This window comes from Falco biarmicus, chromosome 9 (assembly GCF_023638135.1).
Source record: "Falco biarmicus isolate bFalBia1 chromosome 9, bFalBia1.pri, whole genome shotgun sequence".
NCBI lineage: Eukaryota > Metazoa > Chordata > Aves > Falconiformes > Falconidae > Falco > Falco biarmicus.
Genome location: NC_079296.1, coordinates 30,504,121 through 30,523,915, shown reverse-complemented (window position 1 = coordinate 30,523,915; position 19,795 = coordinate 30,504,121). Strand labels below are relative to the sequence as shown.

Here is a 19,795-nt window from a genome sequence, read left to right as displayed (position 1 = left end):
AAACGTGATTTACTTGGCTTTGGGAGAGATGGTCAGTTGCTGAGATTAGACTGGGAAGCTGTCAGGTATTTTATTTATAGTCAAATAACTCTATTTACAATGTTTGAATTGTAGTTAAACTTTTCTCATGACTCCAGCAAAGCTCACAACCAATTTCAGTCTGTTACACAGTTTGGCAAACGTTTGTCAGTTTTTCCAAACATCCTGGAACAAAATTTATTCAGCAATAATGAGAAAAGTACCTAGAAATGGACTTGTGAAAACCAATTGTACATGTCACCAGTAAAACCTCAAGCAAAGTTACAATCTATAGCTGCTTTGCCATTGCTATTGTGATGAAGGAAAGAAGGAAATTCTCAAAAGTATTATTTTTTCTTTTTTTTTTTTTTTTTTTTTGGGGGGGGGGGGGGGGCGGGAAATCCACCAGGCTGAAAGACAAGAAAAAAATTTGCACAACTAATTTTAGCAACCCCTCATTACTTTTTAAGAACCAGGCACTCTGGCCATGGCTGAACTTTAAGGCAAGGTATGTTCTCTGTTGCAGAGAACTGAAACCCTAACCCGGTGCCATACAGTCAATGGGAACAGGTGCTTCTCGGCACATTTGAGGCATGGCTGTCAGCTTTGCCAGTAGAAAGTACAATGCTTATGTTACCTGGCAGCAGCCTACCCAGCACAGCTTGTCAGGAGTTAAACGTACTTTCAAATAATTATAGGGTGCTTTATGAATGTATAGTTAATAAACAGAGGATAAAGAAGTGCCTGTTTTTCAAACAGTGAAAGCTATGAGCCTGCAAATGGTGTATTTAAACATAGGTGACGCTATTGAACAGAAGAGACAAGTCAAATTTCAATATAATTTTACCACAGAAGCGCTGAATTGTACAGTCTGCAAATGCCGTATACATATAGCAGCAAATGCCATATTTCTGGCTTTTGATAGATATTTAGGTGTACCTTTAAATTTATGCATAAGGACATGTAAGCTATTGCTGTCAGAGTATTTGGAGTGTGTTTTTACCAAGGCATTTAGAAACAGACTAGGAAAAAAAACCAAACTGTGCTGCTTTTAAACGTTCTGACCTGAGCAGTTATTAAGGACAGACAATGGTTTCAGCCAGCCTACAGCTTACTGAGCACTGCAGACTGCTGTCCAAAAAGAACATTCGGAAAGATCTAGAATTGCACAGAGCAGTAATGTGTTAAAGCGGAGAGAAATGTGAAATGAACTCCATATTTTAAAATCTTTCAGGGAACACCTGTGTCCCTCTTTGTCCCCATTGAGAGCTCCTACTGTTCCTTTTGCGTCACACAGTCATGAAAAAGACCTGAGAAGAAAGTGTTGTATATACTGCTGGAAGGAAAGAGCCTGTGCCAAGGGGGTGTTTCCTGGAGTGTATTCTGGGGACTCATTACAGGGAAACTTTTTAATTCTAAGGGAAATGGAGTATCTACTTTGTTTTAATCCCGTAATGCCAATGCCGGGATCCTGGACTGCCAGAACTGAGAATGTCCCAGGAAGATCTCAACAACTGCTGCTGCAGAAGCACCTACCCTGGCAGCACTCTTCCTAATATTAAACCCAGTCCTAAATGACTTTAAGAGCTTTCTCAGGACAGCCCAGCTTTAACTATCAGAGAATGATTAATTTTAAGACTTTTTTTTTTTTTTTTTTAAACAGACAGATGGAGCTGATCCCTCAGCCCGAAGAGGATTCCATGCAGAAAAACTATTTCCACGTAAGTGGGTTATTTAGTTTATTTACCTGTATTTTCATGAACAGCTATGCTATGACAGCAGCTCTTTAACTAGAGTGTGTCACATGGAATTTTATTGTTTCTGCAAAGATTTTGGAGCACTTACCATATCCAAGACCAAGTCTTTCCAGTTATGGTTGAATGTGAAGCCTGCACTCAAGAAGCAGGCTTGGTATTAAATGAGAACAACCCTCCACTGAGGGTTGCCACCATTGTAGCACTGTTTACAGTGGGTTTCTATGTTACCTCTGCTTCTTTCTTAAAAAACAAAACTGAATATTTACCATAGAAACTGTCATGAGCTATATTAAACAAAAGCACACTTTAGAAAAATCACTAATTTTAGAATGATTATAAATATTTGTCCCAGACAGACCATAAACAGCATCTTAGAGACTGCACTCTGTTTATATAAATTCCTCTTAATTTAGAAAATATTGATTTGATAGACTGAGGCAGCCATAGCCAACAAACCTATATTTGAGAGAACAGTCTCCTGTGACCGAAGTTTCCCCATTCGTACAGCATTCACGTTTTGTTTCTGATTAAAGCCACTCATAAGGGTTGCCTGCCATCATTTTTTGTGTAACTGCCTATTCATCCTGAGTTCTCATGCTGGAAAGTTTGCTCGGGCCCAGAGGTTATAGATGGGGGCATATAGAGAGGTCCTTTCAGCCCTGCTCCCGGTCGTGCAAAAGCTTTCTGCACAAGCCCAAGAGTCCATCGGCAGGCGCAGGGCTCCAGGCTGCAAGCTGTAGGCAACAGGGACCGTGCACGGTTCTGTGGTTGGGACGCCAGAGCCCCCATCCTCCTGAACTGCTGCTGCAATATAAACCAAGTTATTTATTTACAGAAGTAAAAACGCCTTTGAATTGTACGTGGTTCAAAAGCGCTTTTGTAACTAAGACTGTCGGTCTGGGATTATCCCAACCTGGACTGCTGAAAATTGAACCCAGCAAAGAGTGACTTTGTTTTGCAGCTGGGTGAGTGTCCTGCTCCTGTCACTGTCTGGTCACACAAGCCCAGGAGAAGGCAGGAAACAGGCGGAGGAGGAGGGCAGGCCAGATTTGTTGGTGGCACCTTGCACTTGGGTCGGCTTAGAGCTGTTGAGAAAACATCACGCTAGAAATTATTTCTCTAAGTGTTTTTAAAATTTGATCTTGGTCTTGGGCCACATAAGTCTTATTTTCTACCCAGAACAGATTATTACCTGTGGAAATATGTCTGCCATCCGTGGGTTGTAATTGCAGTTGGAGGTTATTTTCAGATGTTCTTAACCCCAAAAGATATAATTAAGTGTTGGTTCTGTACACAGGCTGTATATACAGGAAAACCACATTGCTGAAAATCCTTTCATTTGCTGATTGCAATCAATTTTGCTGCCCTGCTGTCCACTCTCAAATCATTTTTATTATCACAGAGTAGAGCCTGTGGCTGTCCTTTTCTGATCGAAAGGAGGGGTTGCCCACATCCCTCATCTGTGAGCAGGTTCAGAGCTGGGGTGTGGGAAATAAGGGAGCAGCTGAGTTTCAGAATCTGCACCCAAGCCGCTAGCAGTAATGGCACTGGATTCCCCAGTTATAATGAGGCCACATTCCCCAAAACAAAAGTATTATTTATCTAACATTTCCTATCCTGCAGCAGAAAATGGGAACCAAGTTGACAAAAAACCTTGCTAATGAGAAGTTTTTTGCCAAGTTGCCATGTCCCATTAAGTTGGCACAGTATTTTATACACTTGCATTACTGTACTTTTTTCCCCAAGTTTGAGCCCAGTTTCCTGATATAAAAGTAATTTCATCCAAAATGTGAAGGCACGATGTGAGAAACAGCAGCTGAGGGCTCTGGGTGCACAAATACCACTGCTGCGTGGGGTTTTACCGACACAGATTGTGGAAAAGGGCAGTTCTTCTAGAAGGATTTTTCAGCTTGCATGATGGGGGCAAAGCTTAACTATCTGCGCTACGAAGAGATCTGCATTTTCTCTCTGATATCCAGATTACATTGAACTGTCCTTGGTCGCGTCCTGTGCCTTAATATTAGAATAGTTTAACAATATTCTTAGCAAATTTACTTAGTTAACCCAAATACAGCTAAACTCCCAAGAACTTGTTGGATTTGGTGGTTTGCTGAATCTGTGTTTTTATCAGAATGTTTATTCTGGTGCTTTGCCCATCTGTTAGACCTCTCATTACTTTTTAACTTTATTGGTCGTTTGTTGCTGCTCTGCACATAAATCAGTGACGGCATTGTATGGTTTTGATTGTAACTTTTTCTAAATATATCTGGTTTATACGGGGTAAATTCAAATCACTGGGTGGAATAATGGATTCCTCAGAGAACTACCCAGAAAGATATTTCTCAAGAAGTGATGAGGCTAGCACAGGGTCCTACAAAAGTGCTTCCCTGAATGCTGCAGTCTCGCTGACCCTTTCTTGATTTTCTCTAGAGAGAATGAATGTTCCTTATCACATAGCACTTGTCCTTCACATTAATTCACTCCCTAATTAGAAGCAAGAAAACCCCCAGAACTCCAAAAAAGTGCATCTGGGGTTCAGAGGAGGGGGGAAGGCGCTGGACTTGTATGTACTGAGCTTAGAGATATATAGGGGAATTTTTCAAAAGGGGAGGAGGGCATAAAAGAAAACCAGGGCTCACTCACTGTCTAGAATGGATTTCAAAATTAATCATAGAATTATTTAAGTTGGAAAAGACCTGTAAGATCATTAAGTCCAACTGTTACCCTAACACCGTGAAGTCCACCACTAAACCATGTTTCTAAGTGTTTCCAAGTATTTACTCTCAGATCCAGCTGGAAAATCAGCTCATGAGCAGAATGCTGAATTAAGAGCAATTTTTAAAGTACAACTAAGTAAAATGCAAAATCAGTTATTGAGAGGAGCAAGGCTTGGCACCCACTTTCATATTGGCTAACTTGAATGGTCTCCATAACTACCTAGCTATTACAGAGATATTTTTTAAATGCCTTGCTTCCCCTAAGGAAGAGCACAAGCAGACTCAATTCTCAACTTAGGGAAAAGTTGTTGCATGAGCAAAACCCAGCTACAGGCTTAGAAACCTTCATGTCTGCTCTCAGATGTGACTTCCCCTGCATGGCCACAGCACTCCCATTCCACTCACATCTTTCCCTGCTTTGCATTCAGATGGTCTCTTGCTTACATTAAAAACCCAGCACTTTCATACTGACGTGCCTTCAAAATATTGTCAGCCTTAAAGAAAATATTTGCAGAATGTAACATCTTAACACTAAGTAAACAAATAACAAAATGTGATTTTGTAAAATTAGAACATCCATAAAAAATACTGTCTTTATTAGTGGCTGCAAATGCTCTTCAGGGTATTACACAAAACATGTTTAGGAGATAAGGGATGGTTATCCACTTGGCCTTATAAAGCACTAAGAGGACAGCACGTCGTTGCTGTAAAACACAGGCAAAATATGTTAAGCATTGCGTTCCTTAAGCCACAAACCAGGAGTTTCTTGGTGTCAAGCTGACCCTCTGCTAATTCGTCTTGTACAAAATATCACATAATTAGTAGGTTTTGTTTGGGAAGGTAGACCAGAAGGGGAAGGCATTGCCAGACAGGGTCAATGTGCTGGCAGGGCTGTAGAGGAAACTTGCAGGCTTATACGTCCTGCAGAATAGTCTACCTTGTGCGGCTCAGGCCAGTGAGGGTTCACCCCCAGCCTCATAAATAGCCACCCCCAGGCATACTGCTTTAACAAGAAATTAGAAATAGTTAAATTTTGGAAGAAATGCTTTGACTTTAGTTTACGTTGTTAATTACTGTAATTTATAACAACCATTAACTAAGCCTTATCACACAATTAACAGTTGGTTCCTTTTATTATCTTGGTATGCAGTGCTGTTTTGCTTGTTTTTATGGATGCTGCAATGTAACCCCACGCTGGATTCATTAAATAAATCCAGTCTTTTTTGTTCAGATGGTAGATTTTAACTCTGCAGTTTGACTGACATCAGTATGACACATCTCTGTGATACCTGATCGGCCATCTGCCTCCAGCTCCTCAGAGCAAGTAATAAGCGAGAAACACATGAGAACTGGCAGTGATTAAAAAGGCAGAACAACTGGAGAATAAAGTGTAATTGCTAGTGCCTCAGTTGTGCCAGGATAATACTATGAGCACTCACAATAAACTGATTTCCAACTACAGTGCTGTGTGTTGTGAGAATCGAGATAAGAACATTTGACAGGGTAGACAAATGTGAAATTGCTCATAGCACTCAGGCGCCATCCCTGCCCTTCCATAGTGCTTTAATTTGCAGTCTGTAAATACAACGGGATAGCATATTTTGGGCTACTACAGAAAGCTTTTAGGATAATGATCTATTACACGATCGCTGGTGATTGTGAAGCTTGAACCTGATGACTCGGGTGTGATGACTTCCAGCATGATGCGGCTAGTAATGCGTTCTGCTGAATCGCCCTCAACCCCTTCACCACTGCCTCTCCTAAAGCTGAAGTGTAATTACTGCTGACTCACACTGGTGTGTACAGCCTGGGAATTTCAGGCAGGGCATAAGGTGAGAATAGCTCTGCTGCAAATTTGGAACTGGGGGTGCACAAGAGGGAACATGGCAGGGAGCCCAAGAAGGGAGGCAAGCACGATGGCAGAATTCTGTGTTGCTTGACCAACTGAAGTGAGAGCTAGCCAAGAGAAATCGTACTTGCAGCACATTCAGTGCAGGTGGGAAATCCAGCTGGAACTAAAAAATAGCTCCCTCTACTCCAGAAGCAGTCTTTGTACTAAGAATATATTTGTTAATTGTGTTTGAAGTATTCAGCAGGCCTGCAAAAACATGAAAATGGGTGAGATGGCTTAGATCAGCCACACCATCACACCTCCACCTCCTACTCCACTCCTTGCTAAACATAATTCAGATCTGATCTGTAGCTCTGGCCTTTGCTGAATGAAAGGAGTAAAACCCCTGTGAAAATAGCAAGGGATAAAAATGTATGTATTTCTCTGTTATTTTTCCAAATCAGCCAAATTAGACGGAGACTCTCGGCACTCATCTCCCATCACTGGTCCACCTGTCAAATGTAGGAGAAAAACAGGTGTTTCAAGGAAGCAGATGCTGGCAGTACAGCTATTTCAGTGTCTCCTTAGAGCAGAGAAGATTTCCCTCAGCAGCACTGAGCTGCAGCCCAGCCCTCACTGACCCAGCCATCCCCTTAACCCTGTGCCTGGAGCTGGCTGGGCTCTGCTTGGCAGCCAGCGTGGGAAGCGAGGAGCCACAGCAAGCATTAGGGACCGGATGGTGGAAAATATCCAGGGACTCCAGTCCATGTCCTGTCCTTTTTCACTTTTGTGCTGCTTGCCAGATTGAGAAGCAGTCGCACATGTCCCAAATTGGTTGAAGGACAGAGACGCTTAATTTGCATCATTATGTGAAGGGAAATCCACACTGTCTTGGAAACCCTGTGGGCTCACCGTGTTGAAAAGGAATGCCCTTTGGAGAACAATAGATACTTGAACATAATGGGCTAAAGTCACTCTAGCAGGGCTGGCATTAGTTCAAGAGGAATTGCCCTACAGATACTTCTCCCTCACCAGTGATGTCAGACCAAGTCAGTCGGGTAGTGGCAAGACCAGTAAATTCATAGTAACATCAAAGATTATTATGCAGGATGCTGGAATTTATTATCAGTTGGAAAAAATGCATTACAAACGACTGCATAGATTTGTCTCTACAAAGGCACACAAATAAACCCTTACATAAAATACTGCAGGGGCTCCCATGCTATTCCGCACAAACTTGTGACTCACAGCAGGAAAGGCAAGGAGTTGCTTTAACAAAAATTGAAACCATAGATAAAAAAAAGCCCACCACTGTCTCAAGATTATTTTAAACCTGTGGCAAATGTTCCTGTGGCACCTAAACCACAGGTTATGTGCCTATGAATTACACTGCTCTATTTACGAAAATAACAGTATAAAAATGAAGTTAAAATATTAGGAATTTATTCTGGCTTCTAGTCATGCCAGGGTCATGGTAACCCTGATATCTGAGAAGATCCGTCAAAAATGTTACAAGAGACCATTTTTCTAAGTGCTGCTTTAATAGCTATGCCTTCAGGGTTTAAAAAAACTCAGGAAACAAGACGAATTCGAAAACACACAGAATGCTGTCTGGAAAATGTCCATAGGTCACTTCAGAAAGCAAATGTTACAGCCGTCAATAACATTCCATTAACAGTGGAGAAAACGCACTTCTCAGTCTCTATTGTTTTAATTAAAGATTTTGAGTTTTGTACATCAGGTTTTGTGCATCAGTGAAAATCAGTTTTCTTACGACCTTTTGTCAAACCACGCTGAGTGCTAACAACTGCAGATACCAATTAAGCTATAGCCCAGCTCTTTGCCTTGCCAAAGGGCTATAGACAAAAACATTCTCCTCATCTCCTGGAATAGCACTTCAACAGGTTTCTGTGCCAGATAACATACAGCGAGTAGCGTTTGACAGAGCACCTATCCACAGCTTCCCTCTCCTCCAGTTGCTCCTGTAGCTCCAGAGGGACTTTGGCCTCCCTCCCTCTGGGCTGCCCCGCGATGGGCTCTCCTCTCCCTGCTCCACTCGCACCACAGCTGCATCCCTTGGGCCCTCCCGGCTTCACATGCAGCCCAAGGATTATTTTCTCTGCTCCTAATCTAAAACCAGAAGGTGGTAAATGTGCTTTACATTTTTAATTTTGCACGTCAGCAATGCCGGACATTAAATCCCAGAGCTGAGAATGCTTTGAAAAGGCTCCCAGAAGGGACGAGCAAACACAAGAGGGGCTAATATAATCCACATGGAAAAGGAGGAGGAGGCAGTATTTTGCATTTGGAATTCACTCTGCTTTGCTCTTGCTGCCCTAACATGACAATTAGCTATAGATGTATGTCTCTGGCTAATCGTTCCTTGTAAAGGCATTGCTGCCATATGCTCACCGGTGGCTGGGGAAGGCGTTAGTACATACCTGTGAACTACAGGTCCTGAAGGGTAAAATTGTGCCTTCTCTGAGGTGCTTTTAGCCCAGGCAAGGTAACGGGTTATTTACAATGTCTGCACAGGCCTCTCTTTGCCTATCACCGCCACACAGACACAAAGCAATTCTTTCCTGTGTTATGACACGAGACAAGAAAGACTACACCTGCCAGGGCAACCAGCTTCGCAGCCACTGTGACCCCCAACCCAGCTCAGGTGTGTGCCCCAGGCAACCTCCTGGTTATTAGGGAGCTCTAATAACTAGCTAGCAAGATGTGATCTCTGAAACAGAATTCATCTCTCTCTTTTCCCCTCGTTGAACAATGACTGAAGCACGAGGAGGAAAAGCCCAGCACAACCCCACTGAGAGTTTGCTGCCGGGGGCTATGACTACGTGACACTTTAACCTGCACTTGCCCAGAATGTACACATTTGTATGACATTTTGTACTTAAGAAGCAGCATATTTTTCACTGGATAGAAAATGCAATGCTATTTATGTAACTGATCTTAAGAATAAGAACATAATATTTGACACTTGCAGTCCAGTGAAAATACCAAAATACTGTTTTTCTAATTACTAGCTAGAATGAATATCAGAGTAGAGTTCTTCAATATTCAGCTGCTCATAGATTTTGAAAAAGAAGAGCAGCGTCTTCACTCATACTCACACAGGGTGTTTTGCCCTGTCATTCTCTCCTCCAGCTGAGCAGGGACACCTCGTACCCACAACCCTTACTCTAACAAGGTCCACACTGCATTCAGCACAGGCCCAGGTGTTTTTTCAGTGGTGCTTTGACCTTACGCTTTCACATAAGCCAACGTAAAAAGTTGTGTGACTGGTCCCAGTACAACTAGGATGCTGAGATAGGGGCCTGTAAAACACCCATTTTGTTTTTCTCCCACACAGTAAAGGTTTCATTTGGAGGGGAATTAGTGCTATTCAATTATTTGGCAAATAACCACCATGCGTGCCATACAGTCAGCATCAGCTCCTCCCATCCTCTCAGCTGCTGCTAATGCAGCACTCAGCACCAACCCACTGGTCTCAGGTGACATCAGGCCTACAGAAGACCCTTCAGCAGTAACACCTGTCCTGAAAGCATCATTTCCATCTCCTGGTGGTGGTTCTTAGCTCTTGTCCTGAGGACCCATGAGTAATCCTTATTCTTCCTATCTCAGTTGCTGGTGTCTCCTCTCTACCAGCAGACTGCTTCTGTGCACTGGGATTACGTGCTGTCCCTGGTGTCTTTCCTGAACAAAGACAACGACAGACTTCTGAAAGTTATTTTGTCCAGCATTTCAGGTGCTCATGGTCTGTCAGGAGATTATGCCAGGTAAGAAAAGAAGGATCCTACAATCTGGTAGAAAAAAGAAGCTCTAGGGCTGGGGAGAATGGTTTGGAAGTTAACGTTTCCTGACTTCCTAAAGAAAGGGTGAATGCTTTTGCTGGTGCAGATGCTGAGGTGATAGTTACAGGCACAGAGGGTACGTGCTGGTCTTGATTCTGCATCTTTGAGGGCAAAAGGAAGGGTGGGACTCGTCCAAGGGAATAATAAAGTGGAGCAGAAAATGTTAGGAGTCCTTACATCACTTGTCTTTGCTAGATGGAGCATTTGAAGGCTATCAGTATTGGACGTATGATTGTCACCTAAATACAGAATCATTTTTATTTGTACCCATCCAACTCTGCAGCTCCTGGGTGTTTCTGCACTGTATCAGTGTGTGGCCTGAGCTTTTTATGGATAGAAGAGGAGAGAATAATAATGGTTGTGGCTGTGCTCAGTTTATGGGTGGCTCTTGTTTTCCTGGGGTCAGCAGATTTGCTGTGGTGCCCAGAGCCAAGTCAGAGGTCTGTGCTGCACCATAATATTCTTGACCTAACCTGATGGACCTGTAGTATGTAATTAGGTGTAAACTGAGGAATAGAACTAGGGGTTTTGCTTGTTTGTATAGTGTGTTGTGGCCTTGTGTTTGAGGGTTGGGGGGGGGTGGGGGATGTGCAGTTTGTAAATATATATAAATTCTATTGTAACTGCTGGTTTAAAGTAAGATAGCTGGATGCTTTCAGAATCTATCTGTCTCCTGGTTAGATGCTGAATTAGCTCCAGGCACAGGAAGCTGGTGGGAGACTATGAGTGGGGAGGCAGGAGACAAAAACAAAGCCTTGCAAAGAAAACCCTCTTTTTTTAAAAAAAAAAAAAAAAAAAAAGCACACATTACCACTTCACTCTGAGCTTTCCCTGATTTCAGTTAATGATACTTGCTGAATGCTATGAATTTGTCTGTTAAAACAGTATTTTCTCAAAGGAATATCAGTAAGACATTCTTTCAAAAATAAATAATTTGGATATTTGCTTTTGATACTACAATTTCACAGATTTGACTTCATGGTTAACTACAGTTGTTTGTGTGACTGGTGGAGGAGGGGACAATTTAGGGCAGGAGTTGTGCTAAGTGTTTTGTTTTATCATTTCTGCACGAAAGGGAATTTGCCATATCAGTCCCATTCCTACCTAGTCAACTGTGTAGTGACAGTCACTTCCCTCTTGTTCCTAAAAGCAAGGTGCAAGATGCTGTAAGTCCAAAAGCATATCAAGTACTACGATGACCTGAAATACAGAGATGGCAGAGGTATTTCCCCCAATAACACCTTTGAAGCAAGTAACTTATTTTATTCTTCCCCGTTTATTTCTTTTACAGTACATTAAGTGTAGAACAATTTCTTCTCTTGCAGACTTCCAGTTTCTGGTATACTATATTTGATTGCTTGCTCAATACTTACTCCTTTCCCCTGAATAGCTTCTGGTTGCTAATGTGTTGTAACCATAACCTTACTGACAGTCACTCCTGTCAGAAAGCCCAGTCTCTAGCTGTTGAGCAGCCTTATTTTTTTTTCCTTTGTGCTGAAAGAAAGCTGAGGATGAAATGTGGGTATGTGACTGCTGTATGTTCAGTGCACTGCAGTGCCTGAAGCGTCTTACAAAATTATCAGCAACTGAGCAGACCCACAGTGCTGAGTTCATGCTTTGCCTCACTAAAATTAACCCTGGCTATTTTCTACCTTACTGCCTGAAAGATGCACTTACAGAGATCAACACTGGGCCACCTGCAGTGAAGACTGCAAAACCAAAAGTCAGTCTGCCTTTTCTGCACAAATCCGATCAAGCTTGCATGAATCTTGTCACTGAAGCAGAAAACACTGGTTCTTCACATGGAAGAAATGGAAGCTGACCACCTTAAAGAATAGGCCAGAAAGGAGATAAACAAAGGCTGGAGCGTTATTACACACAGCTTCTATAGGGAAGAGGAGAAGGAGAAAGATGAACGGTTTTAATGGATAATATATTTAATAATAAAATAATTTATTCATTAGAATAAATTCAATTAAATGCATCACTGATGCAATCTGCCCAGCTGTTAGAAGCATCACAGACAGTCTGTTGAGCACTATATAAATGATATATACGTTCCTGAGGCCCTACTGTATGAGACTGATGAAGTCAGTTGAGCAATGAAAGATGGGTGCTGAGCTGTGTGAAGTTTTCACTGGTGAGGTTGAGGTCCACACTACAAGGCTTTTGCCAGACCTGGCAGAGGGTGGTATTTCTGCCTTAAGGAAAATCCAAAGGTCTAACAGGTTCCTTTCCAAACAAGGATGAAAAGCCAAAACATACACTTTTCATGAAATGAAGTATTGCACAGCCTAGAGAAGGGATGAGGGAGAGGAGGGAAAGCTGTTCTTTGCTCTCAAGCACTTGCAGACTATCGCAAAAAGAAAGCAGTAGTTCTCTCTTTTTGTCTATGCAGAATAAAACAAGTAATTAGGAGCTTAATTTTAATTAGGCTAAGATCTCAGGAGCTTATCTTAAGGTAAGAAAAGGAAAGAATAATTGGAAAGCCTGAGGAGCCTCCATCACTGGAGGGCTGTAGGAACAGGTTAAGTGAATGCCAGTCGGGAACGGCTGAAGTACAGGTGATTCTTGAAACCCAAGGAGAGGCCCCTCGAGAGAGGATTCAGTGCAGCCTCACTTTCTTCTATTTCAGCCTCACTGAAACATTTTATTGTTGATTACATTTCATTTTAAAGCTCAGAGTGTCTGAGTGGGACAGAAGTTACAGTATTTACATATATATAAAGCAACAACATCTACCATATTACCATTAACTTACCATATAAATTGTGATAATTTGTTTAGATCTATGTAATTACAGAAAAAGACATTCACTAATTGCCTGTGAAAATTCTAGTTATGTTCTCAGTAAATGTTCAGATGCTGATCTTCTGGGGTGGCAGATCTTTGTTGATAGGAAACACCAGTAAATGTCAGTGTAATGTTACATGGTAAGATGAGGCCTAGCTTCACAAAAGCCAGTATGGTTATTAGGAACCCAACTCAAAACACTTATGTTTGAAGAATGAAGCCTGTAAGTACTGTGCGACCCCTAGGCTATAACTGAAAGTCGTACACCTTGGATCTACAGAGCGATAGGAATGAATCCAATGATCCGCTCAGCCACCGTACTGGTGGAAATACAAATCTACAATGCAGCTGGAAGAGTGACTTCCTAAGGGAACGAGGTGATGCCATAGGTTTGCAAGCTCTGTTTCAAGGACTGCATCTGCTTTAAGTTTTTGAGTAGGGTGCATCTGACAGAGCAGCATCTAAGATGTATGTTGGAATCCCCTGGGCTAAGACAGTTTTCCAGAGGTGACACTGTTTTTCTCAGTGTCTGATAAACACATTTGTAAGATTAGTTTTTTCCACTTGCTATACCTTAGTGTTGCTAACAGGGCTCCTAGAGGAAGGTACCTTTTTGATGGATGCAAACTTTAGTGTTACACACGAGTTCTGCTTTTAAGAGGAAGGAGTGAAACTGCATTGCTTTGGCAGGGAGTGGAAAAAGGAGAAATCTTTTGCCCCCTCAACTGAGGCAGGACTTTGGAGCTGCTGAGCAACACTGCAGCACCGCATTGCCTCTCCGCTGGGCAAAGATCTTGCAAGGCATCTTTGCAAAGAAACTGGCTGGAAACCAAAGCTTGGTCAATGGAATCTGTCTTTGGGTATTTTCAATTGATTTATGTCTCAGTCAAGAGGAGGCCAAGTAAGCATTTTCAGTTGCAATGGCTGGTGAGAAAACTTGGCTGGAGGTTAAGAAATGCTACTTTTCCTCATGCTGGATGGCTTGAGCTCTACCTAGCAGCCCTGCATCTGGTTTGCTGAAGCAAAGTCCCACGTTGAGGCAGAGGAGCCTTCAAGCCACTGAAGTTAAAAATCTCTCTTCAGTTCACTTCTTTTTCTAGAGCAGGGAGCTGGCAGCGCAGTGTGTATCATAAGAGCTCCTACACAGTAAGACATAGCGTAGTATTTAGTAGTCTGAGGTTGGTGGATGGTGTTGGGGGAAAGGAGGGCTTTGTGTCCAGTGCAGGCTTTGCAATGTCGAAGTTCTAAATTCATTCCCCAGGTCAGAAACATTCTGTTAGCGCCGTGTTGTCTATTGCCTTTTGGCAATTGCTTTTTCATAATTAAAACTAGATTTCTTGCTGGGAAACCCTTGACTTTGTGGGTAATGGATTGAACTAAACTGCATCTTGTCACCTGGTGTGCAACTGGTGCTGGCCAGCCTTTTCTTACTCTGTGCTGGCCTAAATTGCTGCCTGTGAGAAGCAGGGGTCTACCAAAACCTTCTGGCCCCCAGAGACTAGGGACCTTGAGAAACAATCCACCATTTCCTCCATTCCAAGTAACTGCAAGGGTAGGTCCACACTGCAGCATCAAAGGTGAACTGCTGGTGCAGACAGACACTTTATTTTGCAGGGAGCTGTTCAATACTGTTGGCAGGTCAGCTGGATTCTTGTGTATAGGGGGAGAAAACCCAACCTTCCAGTGCCCCAAAGAGCAGTATAGCTGCGGGAAGCAGTGTAATGAGCTAAGTACCAGATAAAAGTGAGCCAGAAGACATCAAGAACCACTGTCTATACGCACCCATACAAGCATCACATGCTATACCTTGGCAGGTAAGGCTGGCCACTGGGTTAAGACAGACTGCTGCCAGACAGACTCATCCATGGCACAGCAGTATCCCTGACAGAATCTATCAAACCAAAATATTCCAGTTAAATTTGGTGAGATACGGAGGGTTTTTTTTTCAGATGGCACAACTCATAAGGCAATACTTTTAAGGATCTCTCATTTAGTGAAGAGCTTGGATTTCACCTTCGGAGTAATGCCAGCTCCTGACCTGAGACCATGCCATAGCCAGCTTTAGCATCACCCCATGGCACAGAAGAAACTGGTTTACCTTATGTCACAAATGCAGCTGTTTAAAGAAGCTGAGAAATCAGACAGGTTGAGCTGATGCAGTAAGAACTGGGTGTATCAAAATAAAATTTATTCTTAAAATGGCCAGTTTACACATAACAGCAAAGGTTACATAGGGAAAAGGTGCAATTAGTGAAGGAGACTTATTTCACCTTAGTATTTACTGCCTTGCTGTACTGCAAGTAGCTTCAGACTCAGGATATTATTTCTTAGCAATGGGCAAAAATGTGTTTATATTTTGACGTTAACGCCGTTTCTGTGCAGTTAAAAGGTGTACCAGTATTCATGCCTGCTGAAAATGTCTCACACACATCTTGCATGAAACACAGATTGCCTTCAGTTTGACGTCTCAGAAAGCTAAATTATAAGCATAGAGATATAAAATATACATTAGAGTTTACTGAAGTCTTAAAAAAAAAAAACTTCAAAAAATGAGGTAAAATAAACCAGAGCCGTTTTCTATTTATGTGCAAGCCTATATTCAGTCTAGGAAAACCACATAGTAGCAACCCTGCTCTTCTAAAGAAATCAGCTTTCACAGAGTGCAACTAATTCACTGTCTTCAATATGAAGGACCTTGCCTATGTTACACACTTGTGAAAAGTCATTGCTGACTTTGCAATAGGAAGCAGGATACTTGACCATCAGATGCTGTAAGATTAGATCAGGTGATGAGTCAAATCATCTGATGCTGCTACAGACTAGGAAACTTAGAAATTGCTTTGTTTTGTCACCTAAGGTTATTTTTGGCATGTAGGGTGGTTCTTAATTTTTTTTTAAAGGCACATTTTTCCTTCTAATGTTATAAAGTAACCATCTGCCTGTTGAATAAATAGGATGATGAAGCAAAGGCTACATTTGTTCTCAAATGCAAGACATGGATTATTCACAAAGCCAACCAGGACAGAGATGTCTTCCCAGAGCAGCAGTCACTTCCACCACTCAGTGTGCATAGTCTTCTGTATTTTCCCTCTTATCCCATAGAACTTTTTCTGGGATTTTTGAAGACTAGTTTTGGAAAGATTAAATTAGAGCATTTTGTCTCCAAATCATACAGCACATCCAACCTCATTCCTTTTCCCACTCATCCATTATCCTCTCCAAGTTTCTTACAGTACTGTAGCCACAAATCCTAGCCACGCATTCCTACCTGCCTCTGCTACAAGCCCATAAAGGGTTATAGCAAGCCTCTGTCCTGACCACATCACCTCATCCCTACTGGTGCAAAATTGTGATGTTCTGTTCACATAATGTCCCTGTGTGTACACACGTACTCTCACACATGCAGTTACTACAGCTTGCTAAGATACCATCGCCTTCCATACTTCCTTGCAAGAGCCTCTCTCCTAGTGACTCAGAGTCAACAGCAGAAAGAAAGCAGCATATACTTAATGTAAGGGCATGCCATTTCTATAGTAGGTAGCATACGCATGGGTTTTATCTTAGTTTTCTTTCCTTCCAAGGATAAGGTCTGGCTAAGAATTTCAGTAGCATAATATGGTTTAACAAGTCTCACGGACTAGTGAATTTGGATTTGTTCAGCCAGCCTACAAAACCTGCCAGGTGGTTTTGTCACATAGTATGTGAACCAGAAAACTAACAGTGTTCTGTCGTCAAATGGAACAATGCTTCCTCACTAGTACTGATCACCAATATGGTGACGAATTTTCAATCCGACCCAAGCTCTGCCACTGGGGAAAGAGACCACTGGACAGCCTCGGACTACCTAGTTGATCAGGCTCTCTCTCTTGTCCTCTCCTTGGAGTCTGAAGATCTACACAGTCTTTCTTGGCAGACGGTATCTGAACACCATCAGACTTCCACTCTGCATGGAAAATCTTGTAATTCTGACCCTCATTATTGTCCCAGAAGGTATGTTCTCCACTTTGGTAAGAAATGCAAAACTCTATCTTCTCCTCAGAGGAAAGGGCAGGAGGAAAGTCAATGGTAAATGAGAAGGTATCATTTTCAGAATCACTGTAAACATTGTTCATGTATACACACTCAATGTCTGTGTAGGTCTTCCATGTATCAAAGGTGATTCGAACCTGAACCTTTTTTTCAAAACTCACGTTCTTCACTTTCACAGTACCTGACAGCACCTTCTCTTGCAGGGTGCAGTTCTCCAGGCAGACCAAGTTCTTCTGCAGGCGATTCCTGAAGTCCAGGTAGTCAGCTGAGGGCCGAGGGAAACCCAGAATCAAGTTTTTCTCCTCATGTAACTTTAAGCCAGATGTTATATTTTCAATGCCTAAGAGGTCAAACTGAAGATCCCACCCAGGGTGCTCCTGGAACTCGGAGAAGGTGTGTATCGCAGTCAGGGACAGCCCCTTCGAGTCCGCGAACACCACTCGCTTCTTGGCTCGGGCTGCCGAGTGGTTCCAGTCGCTCTTCTGAGCTTCAGAGTCACGTTTCACATGAAGACATGGTCTGAGAGGTTTGAATCTGTTCACAAAGTTGTTTCTTTGGCAGTCCTCAAGGGGGCTGAGAAAACTCTGCAGTGGTGGAGAATGGGCTAAGCAAATTCTCATGGCCACATCCACAGGCATGATGGAGCTTGGCAAGGGTCTCGGGTCCAAGATCTGTATCATTCTGAAAGGAGCAGAAAGGCAGGATGTTATTATTTGTTACATCAGGTAAGAAGCTTCTAAAGAATGCATATTTGCTTCATCTGTTGTCTTAATTATTCATGGCTTCATCTTTGCACAGCTTTAAATAATGCAGCCTAAATTAAAACTGACAGTTCAAGCTAAGGAACTAGGGTGAGACTATTCAGTCATTTCTTGCTAATTCTGAATGCTTTCAGTTTAAATGTAGTTTAATTTGCTCTTTCCAAACCTCTGAAAAATGTATTTTTGTAACAGCTAATGAAAGACATTTCCTTCAAAAATACAGAAAAGAACATCCTAATAGCCAGTAAAATAAATCCAGTTACAGTGGAAGCGTTCATCCACTTTAGCTTCCCTTTTAGAGACTCTGAGCCAGGTCTTAGAATTCCAGCAAGCTGGATCAGCTGCTTCATCTTTGATCAGAGACAGCACTATATTAGGCAAGTAGCCTATCCCATCGGAGCATCAAATGGGACACTACATACCTTGATGCAGAACCATCACACTGTGGCTCTGAATAACTGCAAGTGCATTTACTAGACACTCTGGTTTTGATTAATTCAGATGAATAAAAATGCTGAAGTACCTCTGGAAATATTTGTTTCTGAGGTATTAGCCCAAGTCTAGGTTAAAGAGCTTTTTGGCACTGTTAACACTGACTGCTGAATGAATAGGGGGAAAAAAAACCACCATGGGGGAGTGACACACCTTATTTTTTCACCTCGTTGTGCTTCAAGAACTGGCTTAAAAACATCTTTTTATAATGGCCAAAGTCTATGCTAAAAGCCTACTGCAAGTCTTCAAAGAGAATGCTACAGCTTTATTTGTAAAGACTTATTCATAACCCTCCCTCTCAGATGATAATCACAATTCCTGTGCAGGAATGTGGCCCATTCAAAGCCAGGTAGCTTGAATATTTGTGAGAAGGGGCTTCAACTGCAGCACAGCCCTTCTGAGAATGATGCAGTCCTTGATAGAAATACGGATTTTTGGTGAGTCATGGGAAGCCAGAGCATTTGCTTTGTCGCTTAAAAAAAATGGCTTTCTCCTTCCCAGGGTTCTCACTGGTATTCCAGAGCCCTGCCAAAAAAAAAGCAGCATCAGTGCTGGCCTCTTAATTCTCCTTGCTTTTTTTTTTTTACTGTGGCAGTACTAGCCATAATAAGTAAGACAAGGAGAGTACCAGCATCAAATTAATCAAGCGTTGCTTTGCTTTAATAGGGAAAGAGCTGAGGCTTCGAAAATGCTCTCCGTGCAACTTTGATGGCCAGCTCCTGGGGCAGCTGGTCCCAGGTTTTTGCAGCACACAAAAAAAAACCCACACGAGAGGGAGGAAAAAAACCTAGACACCCGAAACAACAAAAAACCCAACGAACCAACGAAACCCAACAACACAAGCTGAGCAGGGCGGGCTGCTAGAAGAGGCTACACTGAACGGCCAGTAATGGAGGGGTGGGTTCGGCCACTGGAACAGGCACTGCGGCAGCACCGGGGCGCGTTTGCGGGACCTGTGCAAGCGGCGGCGGGGAGCGGAGCGCGAGTCCGGGGGCTGGAGCCCGACGGCCGCCGTCCCGGCGGGGCGCAGCCAGACGCAGGGAGCGGGGGTGCCGGGGCGGGCGGCGCTTACCTGCTGCAGTGCATGGGGCCGCGCAGCCGCCTGCTGCTCCCGGGCTGCTCCCCGCCTCGCCCGCGCCGCCGCCTTTATGGGGCCCTGCCCGCGGCGGGCGGCCAAGGGGCGGCCCCGGCCCGGGGGGGGCGGCGCGGCGGGGCTCGGCGTGCCCCGGGCCCGCGGCGGGGGGCGGCGGCTTCACGTGTGGCGGCGGTGCGGCGCCGTGGGCCCCCTGCGCAGGGGCGGCCGCCGTTCCCCGCCCCTTCCCCCCCAGGGCTCCGTGCCCCGCTGTGCTGCGCGCTGGTGGCCCAGGGCGCGCGCTGTCCCCGCTGGCACGGTTCGTAGCTCCTGCTGCCGGTGCCCCGAGGGGGCGGCCGGGCAGAGCCTCCCGGGCAGGTATCGCTCTGTCCGGCATGGGGTGGCGGGGCTGCGGCAGGGCAGGAGCCTGCTCCGCGGTGTGCCCGGCCCTCCCGTGCCCCTGCG

General features: G+C 43.6%; 1 protein-coding gene across 2 annotated transcripts; it reads right to left on the bottom strand.

Annotated features, from left to right (window-relative positions):
* Positions 1-15,143: 15,143 nt before the first annotated feature.
* Positions 15,144-19,481, bottom strand: PPP1R3C (protein phosphatase 1 regulatory subunit 3C). 2 transcript variants are annotated; one of them, XM_056352565.1, is made up of 2 exons: positions 19,331-19,481; positions 15,144-17,686 (listed from the first exon to the last, which is right to left on the bottom strand). In XM_056352565.1, exons 1-2 carry the CDS (start codon positions 19,342-19,344, stop codon positions 16,741-16,743), a joined length of 960 nt encoding a protein of 319 aa, XP_056208540.1. In that variant the 5' UTR covers positions 19,345-19,481; the 3' UTR covers positions 15,144-16,740. The 2 variants fall into 2 exon arrangements, with proteins under 2 accessions (XP_056208540.1, XP_056208541.1); XM_056352566.1 differs by lacking the exon at positions 19,331-19,481 and adding an exon at positions 18,412-18,774.
* Positions 19,482-19,795: the final 314 nt, after the last annotated feature.